The 12617-nt window shown below is 55.1% G+C and overlaps 3 protein-coding genes across 3 annotated transcripts; 1 reads left to right on the plus strand and 2 right to left on the minus strand.

The window, feature by feature from the left end:
- Nucleotides 1-3710: 3710 nt before the first annotated feature.
- On the minus strand, nucleotides 3711-4600 carry J4E93_009073 (uncharacterized protein; the record flags this gene model as incomplete). Its single annotated transcript, XM_049346967.1, has 2 exons — nucleotides 3711-3959; nucleotides 4046-4600. The coding sequence occupies 2 exons, from the start codon at nucleotides 4598-4600 to the stop codon at nucleotides 3711-3713; spliced, it is 804 nt and encodes a 267-aa protein (XP_049195922.1).
- A 3216-nt stretch (nucleotides 4601-7816) lies between these two features.
- J4E93_009074 (uncharacterized protein) lies at nucleotides 7817-8797 on the minus strand (the record flags this gene model as incomplete). Its single annotated transcript, XM_049346968.1, has 5 exons — nucleotides 7817-7861; nucleotides 7925-8011; nucleotides 8063-8095; nucleotides 8271-8679; nucleotides 8793-8797. 5 exons carry the CDS (start codon nucleotides 8795-8797, stop codon nucleotides 7817-7819), a joined length of 579 nt encoding a protein of 192 aa, XP_049195923.1.
- A 2412-nt stretch (nucleotides 8798-11209) lies between these two features.
- Nucleotides 11210-12222, plus strand: J4E93_009075 (uncharacterized protein; the record flags this gene model as incomplete). The annotated part of the gene is made up of 2 exons (XM_049346969.1): nucleotides 11210-11335; nucleotides 11389-12222. 2 exons carry the CDS (start codon nucleotides 11210-11212, stop codon nucleotides 12220-12222), a joined length of 960 nt encoding a protein of 319 aa, XP_049195924.1.
- Nucleotides 12223-12617: the final 395 nt, after the last annotated feature.

The raw sequence follows: 12617 nt of genomic DNA on the forward strand, positions 1-12617 counted from the left end.
CTATATCAGCTCCGCATATAGCCTATGTACCTCGCCTCACGGGCGACCCGAAAAGAAGCAACTTTCGGCGACACTATTGGCTACGACTCCACTTTCTATTTTTCACAATCGTCCAATAGATTTGCGGGCCGTTGGCGGCGGAGCTGGCACACGCATCGCGCTATGTTGTGGGCTACAGCCTTTGGCGCGTCATCAACACTTGACAGCTGTGCGGTGCACAATATCGTATGCGACACACAGAAGCAGCAAGAAAAGCCGGTTGCTTCGAAACCGGCCGACCATCTACCGGGCTCCTGGATTGTTGCCTCTTGCCTCTCTGACAGTGCACCGAAAAGGCGGGATGCGGCGACGGCACGGTACAACGCTCACTGCGCCGGAGTATTACTCGCGCCCGTTCGATATATTCCTTCACCGATTGACAGGGTACTGCGCACATGCAGGTGTTCACAGCGCCGGTGCAGCATCGCGCAGCAAGGCACCGAGCTAGCAAGCCCTTGTTGTCAATCGCCGCCGCGGTGGTGCGATGCATACATTGACGCTTGGAGGTGACCGGTCAGGCATCACTTATGGGTAAACCTCGGTGAATCTTGTGAATATTGAAACACAAGTTCATTGACTGTTCAAGTATCGCGAGAAGCACGTTACGATGGGGATGACGTAGTCTCCGATGGTCTTCGAAGGAAAGGATGCTGCCCATATGTGTGTAGCAGCGTTGGGCGCAGTAAACCTCCCCACATCAGCAAGTATACTTGGGCCTCACGCGTCAGTGCCCTCGATCTGTTGAGACGCCTCTCTGCACGATGAGCATGACTAGCGAATTCAGCTTTCATGAGATCGATGGCCGCGGATAAGCGAAGTCATTGCCAAATTGGGCCTCCACCCAACGGCCTCCACCTACTCCGGAGTACCTGCCGTGACTCTATCGTTCTCCCCACATCCCGATGAAGCCTACACCCGCGATGCATCTCTAAGCGATGTCTCTCGGTAGCACAGGACCTCGTCGATCACGAGTACACGATCTCCGCTTTACGCCTCGCAATTACTTCGTTATCCATCATCAAATGGTAAACATAGCAATCGCCACCTCAACATGTAAACATGAAACGGCTTTCTTGCCACTGCCACATGGCCGACGAGGATGCCGTTACCAGCAAAAAGGCACAACGTGAGGCTTCCCAATATCCACTGCAGCGGCGTGTCGATCCTTGATGCTTCTCTTCCGCTTTCGCCTTCGGCGTATTCCGTTCGTGACCTCCACCCTCTGCGTTCGTCGGTTAGATCAACAGTAGCTAGCTCCCGAAAGAAAGCGGAGTACACGTAAGAAGGAGATCGCTACTGCTACGGCACAGCTGATGAGCAGAAAGGGAGCATCCACCACCATGGGGTGTGCGGCATAGGCGCAACAAGCAAGGGATCGCACGGTCAGGGTCCATGGAAAGTGTAAGCGAGAGACATGTGTGCCTGCGCCCATGGCAGTGGTCACGTCGGAAAAAGCTTCATCATCATAATCATCATCATCAGCCCATCGGGTGTATGTCTTTGGCAAGAGATCGTCCTGCACAGGGTCAGCAAAACTTCCCTCTCGCCCCGGTTCAACCCCAATCCAGCATATGCCTGCCGCGGCATGCTCGTTGCGTGCGTGTGGCCACACCCGAGCTGGCTGCTAAGGACCAGGGTCGTCTTGGTACGGGCCAGTAAACGACGAGCTGGGTGCTCAAGAGGGAATCTTACGACAGGGTTCGTCGGATCGTGCTGCACAAACCGTCACTACTGGCTCGGGATTTGGACGAGTCGGATGCAAACCAGCGCATATCGTGAACGCCCAACTTGAAGACTTTTTCTTTCTTCTTGCTCCGTAGACTAGTAGGCAATAGTCGCGAAGCTAGGCGCACGTTTTATAGGGTGCTATAGCTGGTTTTGTCTATCAAACCGGTGTGACCAACGTCCAGTTCGCGTCGCATTCATCATTCTCCAAAACAAACAACCGCGCCTTCTTCGCCTCCCGCGCCCGCATCCGCTCTGCATATCCTACTTTTGACCAAAGGACGCCATTTGGCGCAACAGTAGCGAGGTGTGTGCGGGAACAATGTACTATATCACTAACCCGGATATTATGAACAAGGTTTGTCCCCTTCCCGCATGCGGCATGGTCAGCCCGCGCTTTCTTAATATCGAAAGTATGATCGGTTGGCGAGGGCTCATGTGTATCTTGGTAATGGGTGATAATGCCTTGGTGTCATTAGTTCGAGACGGCTGGGAAGCGGCGTGGGGAAGGGATGGGAGGTATTTGGAAAACGGTAGTTGGGGACGTAGTGGTGTTGGTTGTGGACTAGGCATTGAGCTGGGTCTTGAGGCATGGCGTTTGGATAGGGATGCGCTGCTTGCTTGAATACACTTTGATCTGGTTGCTGAAAGAGTGTCAACGCGATGATTTGGAATTCCATTCTTTCAAGCTCGTAGTTGTAGCTCACATTCGCATGATGCAGATACTATACCAGCATGAAGTTTGACTTGTTGCATCCGCGACCGGCCGCAACTCCGATGACACCACCGCCACCTGTAAAGCATCATGCCATGCGCATCCAGATCTCATGATAATATCGACATGTAACATGAAGCTTAAGCATCTGATCTCATCTTCGCGGCCATATTCGTCTCAGATGCGCATCTCAAACTGCTGCATCTGAAACCCATAGTTGTGGTTGAGACACAAGCCACAACCCCGGCATTGACACACGGTCATCAGCGAACATGATGCGCATAATAGCATTCCAAATTATGATAGTAAGTGCGGGTTATGATTTACATGCGATCGCATATCGCGTATCGAAGTTGCGATGGAAGACCCGGGTACAGATATTTGACATTAGATGACGGGTGTCATGCCTTGAGAGATGGACGTAGGAGATGAATGAGGGCCACGGATTACAAATGGGTATTCTGAGAACCAAGCGCCATATGCAATTATTGGCTCGAAGACCGTAGTCTAGTAAGACATGCAGAGTGTGAAGGAGATGTCTGGCAAGGTTGTATCGCGCGAGAAGAAGCAACGATTATGTATAGAAGAGAATAGATGCAATGCGTGGATGTTAATAAGCAAAAGCATATGACGAGACCGCCAGTGATGTACAAAGGAAAAGATGTAGTGACGAGTAAAGCAAAGACCAATGAGAATGCGCCCCCTCCGACTCTGCCTGGGTATCGTTTCCTTCTCTTTCACTCCCTACACCCTTGTTGTGTATCCAGAACGCTGGCCGACTCTTTCTCAATGCCGTCCATGTCAACTCAAACCTCCAACAGCTCCCTGGATGATGTGATACCAGCCCGAGCCGTCTCTTTCCCAACGCCACCGCAATGCTGGACTCGCTTGGAATGTGTCGCGCGTCGAAGGAATAATCGTTCGTAGTATCCAAAGTATGCAGGTAATTTGTAAAGGAGTGTGTATTGGGAGAGGAAGGGTATACCGTTGGCCCAAATCGTGGTACGTCGTAAAGGAAATGTGTTTAGTGATTAGGAGGCTGGTGTGTGCCCCAGAAGAGTATTGCAAATGCCGAAATCGACCACAGAGAGGCAGGTTTGTGTCCAGCACAAACCCCGCAACACTGCCCCCCATCCGCATACGCGCATGCTTGTTGTTCATATTTTTGTTCTCACCATGCACGCAAGCCCTCGAACTGGCCAGCCAGCCCATCGCAGTTAGAGTCGGCCAGTCATTGGTAACTTGCGCCGGGATCGCTGGGACCAGCTGCCATCTGAGACGAGGAGTAAGCACCCTGGTGTTGATGTTGTCGATGTTGTGATTCCTCCTCCTCCTCTTCCTGCGCAGCCAACTCCACAGCCTCAAGTTGCTCGGCCTTGTCCTTGCACGCGGTGGGCGAGAAGCCACTGCCAACCTTCGAGGAAATGATGCGCCATCGGTCGTTCTCGTACTCCTGCATGGCGTTGCGAAGCTTTACCACCTGTATTGCCGGTTATGGTTAGCATGTCGGAGATTGTGGATGCGATGCACGACGTCGCGCGTTTCATGACTAGGGTTGCGACTTACCATCTCATCCGTCCAGACAGTGGTCTTTGCTTTGAGCTTCGTGCAATACCGCACTTGAAGTGTGCCAGAACTGCGGCCAGGGAAGAAGTCGGCGATTTGCTTCCAGGTGAGGTTTTTCTTCTCTTTGAGGTCGACGAGTAGCTGGTCGTCCTCGGGCGTGAACTTGAGCTTCGGGCCGCGGGGTCGTTGCGCTGGCGGGGGCATCCCTTCTTGACCGACTACGCTAGGAGGGCCATGGTGTTGAGCGGGAGAGGGAGGTTGGCCCTCCATCGGGTGATGTCTCTTACTGCGATGAGTATTTGGCAGATGGTGGTGATGTGTGGGAGGTAAAGAGGACTGTGGAGCGGGCGGCGGATACTGTTGAAGGGAGTAACCCTGGGTCGCGTGTTGTAGTGAGACGCTTCCCGTTGCTTGTGCGTAGGGATTGAGCTGCTGCTCTAAGCTCGGAGGCAGTTCGTGCTGCAAGTCGTCCTGGTGGCTGCGCTTGCGTCCGGCGGTCTGCTGGGGCGGCGGTGGGTAGCCCACGTTGTAGGAAGATGGCGAGTGCTGCGACATGGAGTGATGGCGCAAAAGATGGGGTTGATGTAATGAATGTGTGTCGATGTCTGTGTAGGTAGGGTGGTGGCCGGCGCCGGCATGTTGCAGCGTTTGAGACTGGTGTGGCTGCAGGAAGGAGTGAGGGTGGTATCCCGGAGGCAATCCGGTATGGGAATGGAGGACATTTTGATGTTCGACGTTTGAGGTCGGTATGTGATGTTCTTCCCCGGCTTCGCCTGGTACGCTGTAGTCGAGGAAAGCGCCTCGATAGGGACTCGCCAGTGTTGCGATCACGCATGGAGACTACCAGAGCTAGGTTGCTCTGGCAGGCCGCCGCAGTGAGACCTGAGCCAGAAAAAGGATGCCTGGTTTGAGTTGGTGTTCGGAGTTGCGATGGCTGTATCGCACGCGTTTGGGTATTTCGAATTTTGTTATATTGACAAATGTTGGAGCAAGAAAGGCCTAGGGGAACGCGCCATCGGTCGAGGTCTTATCGCGTGTGTTAAGCGTCTGGGTTGTCGAATATAGGTTGTAGCCTTGTAGGGAACAAACTAAAAGTACGTATGGCTGGGGATGCTCGTGGAATATAAGATTCCTGCCTGATGGGAGAAGGCATTAAAAATCTCGGGCAGTAGGTCCCTTCAAAAGCCCGGTCCGTCTTGTGCGATTGCCACACGGACACAGGATCCAAGCATGTACAGCAATGGGTCGTCCCCACGAGACGCTCTGTTCCTGAGGAGCACGAAATGAGCTTAGTAGGGAAGGCCCAGGAACTGATTCTACGTCAAGCATAATGCGGTGATCAATGACAAGGAGGGGACCCCCGGCATGCGATCTGGACGAGTACAATGCTCGCAGACGTGGGTCGTGAGTGGCTGCTGATGCAAAATGAGATGGGCATGAGGTACTGTGCCCGGCTTGCGAGGGTCGGTGGGGCCCGGGGCGTGCGCGGTCCATGCCATCGTCGTTTATTTCTAGAATGCCGCCAGAAAGATCTCCAACGCCGTTGCAGGCGCTGCAGGAGGGATCCTGGCGCAGCGTGGTGGCCAGGAGATGTGCATTGAAGACGTTCTGAACCGGCTAGCAACACGGCAGGGGCTCGAGGCGATTCCCCGAAGAGGCAGCGCCACGAGCGAGCGCCGTCTGCCAGATTGATGAGACACAGTCTACCAGACACGGCGGAGCCAGGAGCGCGGGAGAGGTGCTCGGGTCATGCTCGGAGGCGAGTGCTTCCAAACGGCCTGGCAGAGGGGTGCTGTGACAATGATGGCATTTTTTCATGGCATCTCAATGGCATACACGCCCGGTGCCTCAGTCGACGGCACTTCATGCCTGGAAGAGCCTTACCCGGGCTCAGGGCCCCATGAAGCATGATGTTGCTGGCGAAGAAGCGGTACTCGGATCAGGGCAGGACAGCTGTCGATGCCGGCATTTACGCAGCCGTAGCACCCGCCTGTAAGCAGTGGGACCGAGCGATGGCAGGGCTCTCGGTCATGGTTCTCTAACGCATAGGCATGACGGCCTCAGATTGGCTCATGCGTGGGCCGTTTCAAGGTATAGAGTCAGACCCTGCCCTATATGCGCTTCGTCACCCCCCATGAGTTGGGATCTACCAGCCACAGAAATATCCCGACGCCCGCATTGGATGACGCACTTCGGCATGCTGCAGACGCAGCGGGTGTACGGAGTGCTGGTGGCAATTAGAAAGTATACCTGAGACAGCAGCCAGGTGTTTGAGGAGGGCGAATGCGTGAGGCGTTGTGGGGAGAAGGAGCAAGCGAGGACGACAGCGGGCTCGCCTGAGTAGCGAGTTCCCGATTTTAGCGTCGACGTCGAATCGCAGCCGGCCGCGATCTTCTGGCCCGCAAGCCTCGCATACAGGTCATCTCTCGACTGCATGGGCGAGATGAGGCATCGCGAGTCCAGTGCGTCGTGCCGCTGCCTACACGGTCGCCCTATGTGCGCCACGACGGATGCGCTCGCCGAAGAGGCAACCGCATCCTCCTGGCGCGCCCTCACCACCACCCGCTCTCACGTGACGACTTCACGACAGACGCGCTCCCCGGCTCGAGGCTGGGATCTCCCTGCATCTGCAGCCCTCGCTATGACCTCACCGCCGTCGCCATGTACGACTTTCAGGCCTAGCGATAGTCTGCCAATCTTCAAGTACTCGACCAACGGCGCATTATCCATTTAGGCTGATGCACGCCATTGCGAACTATAGGCTCGCGGAACTGCACGATGCAGCCCTCACCACGCTCCGTCCAACAGACCGCGCCCTTCACCGCGGCCACGCCGCCATGTCATCTGGCCTGCGTCGTGAGCGGAGCGCGTGCAGCGCATGTACACGGTGAGTAGAAGCGCGTTGCGGCGCATTGTGGGCGACCAAGTTCCCCCGACGCGCAATCTACTGTCGACGTTACGGCACGGCTTCGTGCAAGCGCGTCGCGACCACATCGCGCGCCTGTTGATATGGTTCGGTAGCATAGCCGGAGCGTTCGTCTGGGACTCTGGGTAACTCATGCCGTTACACGTGGGCGTCGCAACTAAGATCGCCCCAACGACACCGTTAATCGCACGAAAAAGAAAACAACGATCGTCCTCTGCGCCATGATTGCTACACTGACGGCAAAGGCGCGTCGTCTATGTGTGCTACAAATAGCCAGGCGGATTCTGCCGATCTGTGTGCGGCAGTAGGTGAGGCGGAACGTTGAGGTGTGGTGTGGCGAGGGGTTGAAACATTCAACGAACCGCTGCAGGCTACCGAACCCAACTCTCCCAACTGTTCGTTGACGTGAAACGATAACACAAGCAAGATCGGCCAATCGCCGCTTCGACAGGCAAGACTTTGAGATGCTCCCCACATGCAACAATCCGTTATGGCATGGATACATTGCCGACTATTGCTAAGTAAAGACATTCGACATTATATCCAGGATGGAAGCTCCCTCAGGACTACAACCAAATCCCGAAGCGAAAGGATGACCGCGGAGAAACACGATAACATTGGTCAGCGTTGCCGAAAACTGCTAAGCATCTTTTGGAAAGAGAAGGCGACTAATGCCTTGTGTACTCCGCTGCCGAGAACCACGTCCGGAAACACCAAGAAGGACGAACGGATGCCCACAGCACTTTTGCGCATGCGATGCTCGATCAAGATAGGAAAGCTGGTATCATAAGCGGGCCCCACCGCACTAATTCCGGAAAGATGCAGACTGTGATCATAAGTGTCGTTCAGTACTTGCCGCCAAAGTTCTCCTTTGCGTACTGCTCGCATGCCTGGTGCACGTCAGTACAAGCTCATGCACACGAAGACTATGTTTGGAGACGACCAAGACTCACTTTTGCAGGCTTGCCAACCTTCTGACCGATGACCTTCCATTTGTTGGCATCGTATTCTTTGATGGCGGCAAGCAGCGCGGCGCTCTTCTTACTCATCAGCACACTCTCAGAGGGACGGAGATATAGGCTCTAACTCACTTCGTCCTCAGCAAACTCGGCATAGTGCATGTCCTTGAAGGTCAGTTAGAGGGTCCGCAGTGGAACAGCACTGGTCGCGTGCCCACCTTGTACCAATGTTTCTTTACACTCCCTTCTGTCCGCTGCGGGAACGTCTACCAAAGGCCAAGTCAGCTAACTGTTCTCCGGGAACACGGCAGTTGTCTGATCCGGCAAGCGCTCTCCTCACCTTTGCGATCTCGCTCCAGCTGTTTCCAGCATCTCTCATTTGTTTCAATCTCAATTCCTCAGCTGGCGTCCAAGGCGTATTTGTCCGACTCTTCTTGGTCTTGGGCTCCTGTGCAGCATCGACATCAGCCGTTGGTGGCAACACAGCACTACTCGCTTGCGCCTCTGCACTATCTGCAGTACCTGCCATCTGTTCCTGGGACTGTCCGAGGGTCACAGACTTGCGCTTTCGGCTCGTAGGAGATGGCAGTGGCGGTTGAGCGCCAGTGTGAGCCTCTGGATTCGCCGTGGTGAATGACGCCGCTGGCTGTAAACTGGGCAGCTCTGGCGGTCCAGAGTACTGAACGCTCGGTTGGGGGTTCGCTGCAATGGGCGACGGTTTCAGGCTACGCTTGGTGGAGGGCGAGGAGCTGTCGGGGGCCACAACGTCAGCGCGCGCGGCAAGGTACCGAGTCGAGTAGGGGAAGTATCTCAGAGTCGCAGAATGGGGACAAGACGAGACGGATATAGTGGAAAGACTCACGACATGGCGGCAGACGGGGCGATAAGACCTAAGCCAGGCAGGCGGCAGCACGAGACAGCTTCACTGGGGAGAGCAGGATGCGCCTATAGAGTGTAGTGTCATGCTCGTATATTACAGCTTCAGGACCACTTTCAGAGGGTACGACGGCCAGACTGGAGGCAGTAGATCATCATGATATCCAAGGAAGCAGATGGCCTGTCGGTGCGAGCGCTGATCAAGTACAAGGGATACAAAGAGGGTCAGGTTGGCAGCAGACGGGCGAATGGGAGCATGGCATAGGCATCATGGTGGAGGACGAGGGCGACGCTGTGAGGTTAAGTGGCCGAATGCTAGCGGGGGTCGGCGCCCAAGATGGGGAGGGCAAGTACTAGTACTTGCCCGCTAGTGAATGGGACGTGGTGGTCGAGGTATAGATACGCGGGGACGCGCTGCAGACAAGAAGCGGGGTAACAGGCTCTAGGGCCCGGCTCTGATGAACAGGTGGCTTTGAGGTTACGGGGACAGCGCGACGAGTGCTTAGAGGGCAGCGGAGGTAGAGTGCGCAGCGCGTGACTGCTCCATGCGTGTCCAGTGCAGATGCGAGTGATGCGGAGCGCCCCCGATCGGGTGTCGCGACATGATGACTGTGTATACAGACAGCCACGGCGCTGGCGGAGTAGTGGGAGCGACAAGCGCATGTTGTCATGAGTGTCATGGCGATTCCCATGCCGGGTCGAGTAGAGTGACTCCAGATCAGGTCACCGTCGAGTCGCTACCAGGCCAGATGGCGTGCCGTAGTGGTGACGGAGTTGCTGGCAGCTGGAGCGGGGCAGCGTGCATGGACCGGCCGCTCTTTCCTCGAGTGGTGCTCGTGCCTTCCAACCTCATCATCGGTCAACAACATAGCGGGAAGTCGCCATGGCGAGAGTCGCACAAACACGACCACGTCAGACGGCTGCTCTGCTCGACAATCTATCTCACGACCGCCCGCTTGACCGCCAATGGCGCCCTCACCACCACAGAGATTGTGCTGCTATTTAGCCCGGCCTCAGTCGTCGCCGAGTGCGAGCCATCCCTGTCTTCTCCACACGGCCACTGCAGCAGCGGCTTGCAACGATGGTACCAAACAAGGACCTCTTGCGCTCATCAGCAACACCGCTGGGCGCGGGGAAGAGGAGTGAGGTAATCGATATGCTGCTGCCGGACCGTCCTGAGTACTTTGCTCGCCGTGGGCCTGGATGCCTTTTCAACCCAGGCTCCGCTCCGCATTCAAGCCAAGCTCTTTCTCCAGCCGCCTGACGCAGCGCCAGTATCACTACAAGCCACAAGCGTTTGATCAGAACCGCTCTGCCACAGCCTTACCACTTACGACCTATAGCAGCACACATGGCCTGCCAAGCGCTTCGGCCTTACGAGTTGCCTGACGTGTTGATGCTGTAGGCGGAACACGACCCATCCGAACGTACTCGTTTCGCCTGTCTCACAGCGTCGTCATCTGCACTCTTGTGTGTTGCGAATCATCTCCACTCACCGTCTGCTCGGCCCTATTCACATGGAGCAGATTCGTAGCAAAGTGTCTGAGGCATCGTCGTGGAGGAATGCTTCAGAGCTCGTTGCCAATGTTGTTTGTCTCTGCAATGGGCGACCGCCGGCGCACAGTCCCCCCCGCAGCCTGTCACAGCACGTTCTGCGTTAGCGCCCGCCGTCGCTTCGGCACTGGTCGCTGCTTGTTTCCAGCTTTCCAAACATTGTCAAACCTCGCGCTCCGTCAAAACTGCACCAAGTCCGACGCGCGCGGTTTTGAAACTGCCCCCGTGGGTCCCGATGAGGCTGAGAACCTTATGCATCCCGCTCTAGATCTTCAGAGCCCCAGGCAGCGATTTCGTATGCGTCTTCATGTCCGTTCCACTTCCGGCTTAACATGTCTCGTGTCAAGGTTCTTCTAAACATTTTGGCTGCGAACACCGTCTTTGCCCCATGATGCCGATCAGGAATCGAGTTGCAGAAGCGACGGTTTGAAAACGTTGCCAATCTCAGAAACTGCCACTGCTAATCGACCTGGTCTGTGACCACTGACCGACCCGTTTCTTGACCTCTGTCCAAACTCTATAACTGCCCGAGTGCCCCAAGTTTCGAGGCTTCAACCGCATCTGTTCAATCGGCATCTGTCTTTTGTTTTTTAGCAGCCTTGTAATACTCTCTTTTACTTCCCACTGGTTTGGGCTGCACTACATTCACTTAATCAACTTTACCAACATTGCTGAGCAATTACTTTTTTACCGACACACCGTGTAATACTTTCTTTTCAGAGCCAGCCTCGATCACGACGAACAGACATCCCTAGTGGACACGAATCAACGACTTCTTCTACGCCAAGTACTCCAATCAGCAACATCAACATCAACATACGATCAGCTCAGCAACACACCGATTACAACATGCTTCACCACCAGCCCCAGATTCTCTCCCCTCTTCCTGAGATGAACTCTCAGTCTCCTGACCCTTCCAGCCTCCGTGCTAGGAAGATGTCAGCCGGTGGTAACAGGTCTTGGTCCGAAGAAGAGGTATGTCGACCAGTTGCACTCATCACCATCTACCATATACTTACAATATCTAGGAGAACTACCTTCTTCAGACCCGCATGCAAAAGATGCCTTACAAGCACATTGCTGCTCACCTCAAGAAGACCGAGCTTGCATGCCGCCTGCACTACCACCAGCTCTCGCACGGTAGCCACCGCCGCAAGCGCAACAACTCGGTCTCCTCCAACGCCTCTTGCAGCTCTTCCGGTACTGCTCCGGTCTACTCCATGGCCATGGATCAGGATGCCTACTCTCAATCTTCCCGCCACAGCTCGCCCATGAGCTACACTGGCAGTCCCCATGTCCGCGCCAACTCCATCACCACCTCTCCCGGCCGCTCCCAGCACAAGATCCTCCTTCCCAAGCCCCGCACCCTTACTCCCCGTGGATCCCCGGAGCCTTACAACGGTCTCCGTATCAACACCGAAGTGGCCCATCAGCCCAAGATCGTTGACACTGACCGTCTCCGCTCCATCTACGAAGCCCGCCGCCAACAGTTCTGGGCTACCGTCGCTGCCGACTACGGTGCGGATGTTTCCCCCGCCCAGCTCGAGGAGATCTGGCGCAACGGTTCCAACGCTGTCCGCCCTCCTACTCCCGATGCCTCACCCGATGGTAGCATCATGCACAACCCCATGTTCAAGCCCTCTCCCTTCCCGAGCTACATCTCGCCCGCCCACAGCGAGCCAGCCAAGCACTACAGCCCGATGAACCCCATGAACATTAGCGCCGTTTCAGCCCCAGAGCGCATGCCTTACGTTCTGCCCATGCCTGTTCCTTCCTCTGGCCGCCCAAGGGCTGGTACGTGGAGCTCTGCGCCCAGGGACAACATGCCCATCGCTAGCCTCCTCAACGACGATAGGAAATAAATGTCCATCATCTTTGCATTCCTGTACTTGTTAGATCACTTCCTGGGTCGTGGCATTAGGCATGGGAATGCGGTTATGGCATTGGCAAATGACTCTTTCTTCCTCTTCTCTACTTTCGTTAATTCGCTATTCAATCAACCCTTTTCTTCATATTACTGTCTTAACGTCCTCGGTGGTATATGACAAGAGCGGTATGGTTTGCATGGCATATGAGACAGTTCTTGTTTCGGATCTTTACTCAGGCGTTCAGCATTTGGAATTTTGGTCTTGGCGCATAGCATCAACTGGTATCTGGGCGCTTCACTTTTGTGAAGAGTTTTGCAGCGTTGTTCTACACGGTAGATGGTAGCGGTAGTCAATACAGAACAATATCCACATTACTAGTCCACATCTTC

The sequence above is a fragment of the Alternaria ventricosa genome (assembly GCF_023758065.1).
Source record: "Alternaria ventricosa strain BMP 2768 chromosome Unknown scaffold_19, whole genome shotgun sequence".
NCBI classification, from domain to species: Eukaryota; Fungi; Ascomycota; class Dothideomycetes; order Pleosporales; family Pleosporaceae; genus Alternaria; species Alternaria ventricosa.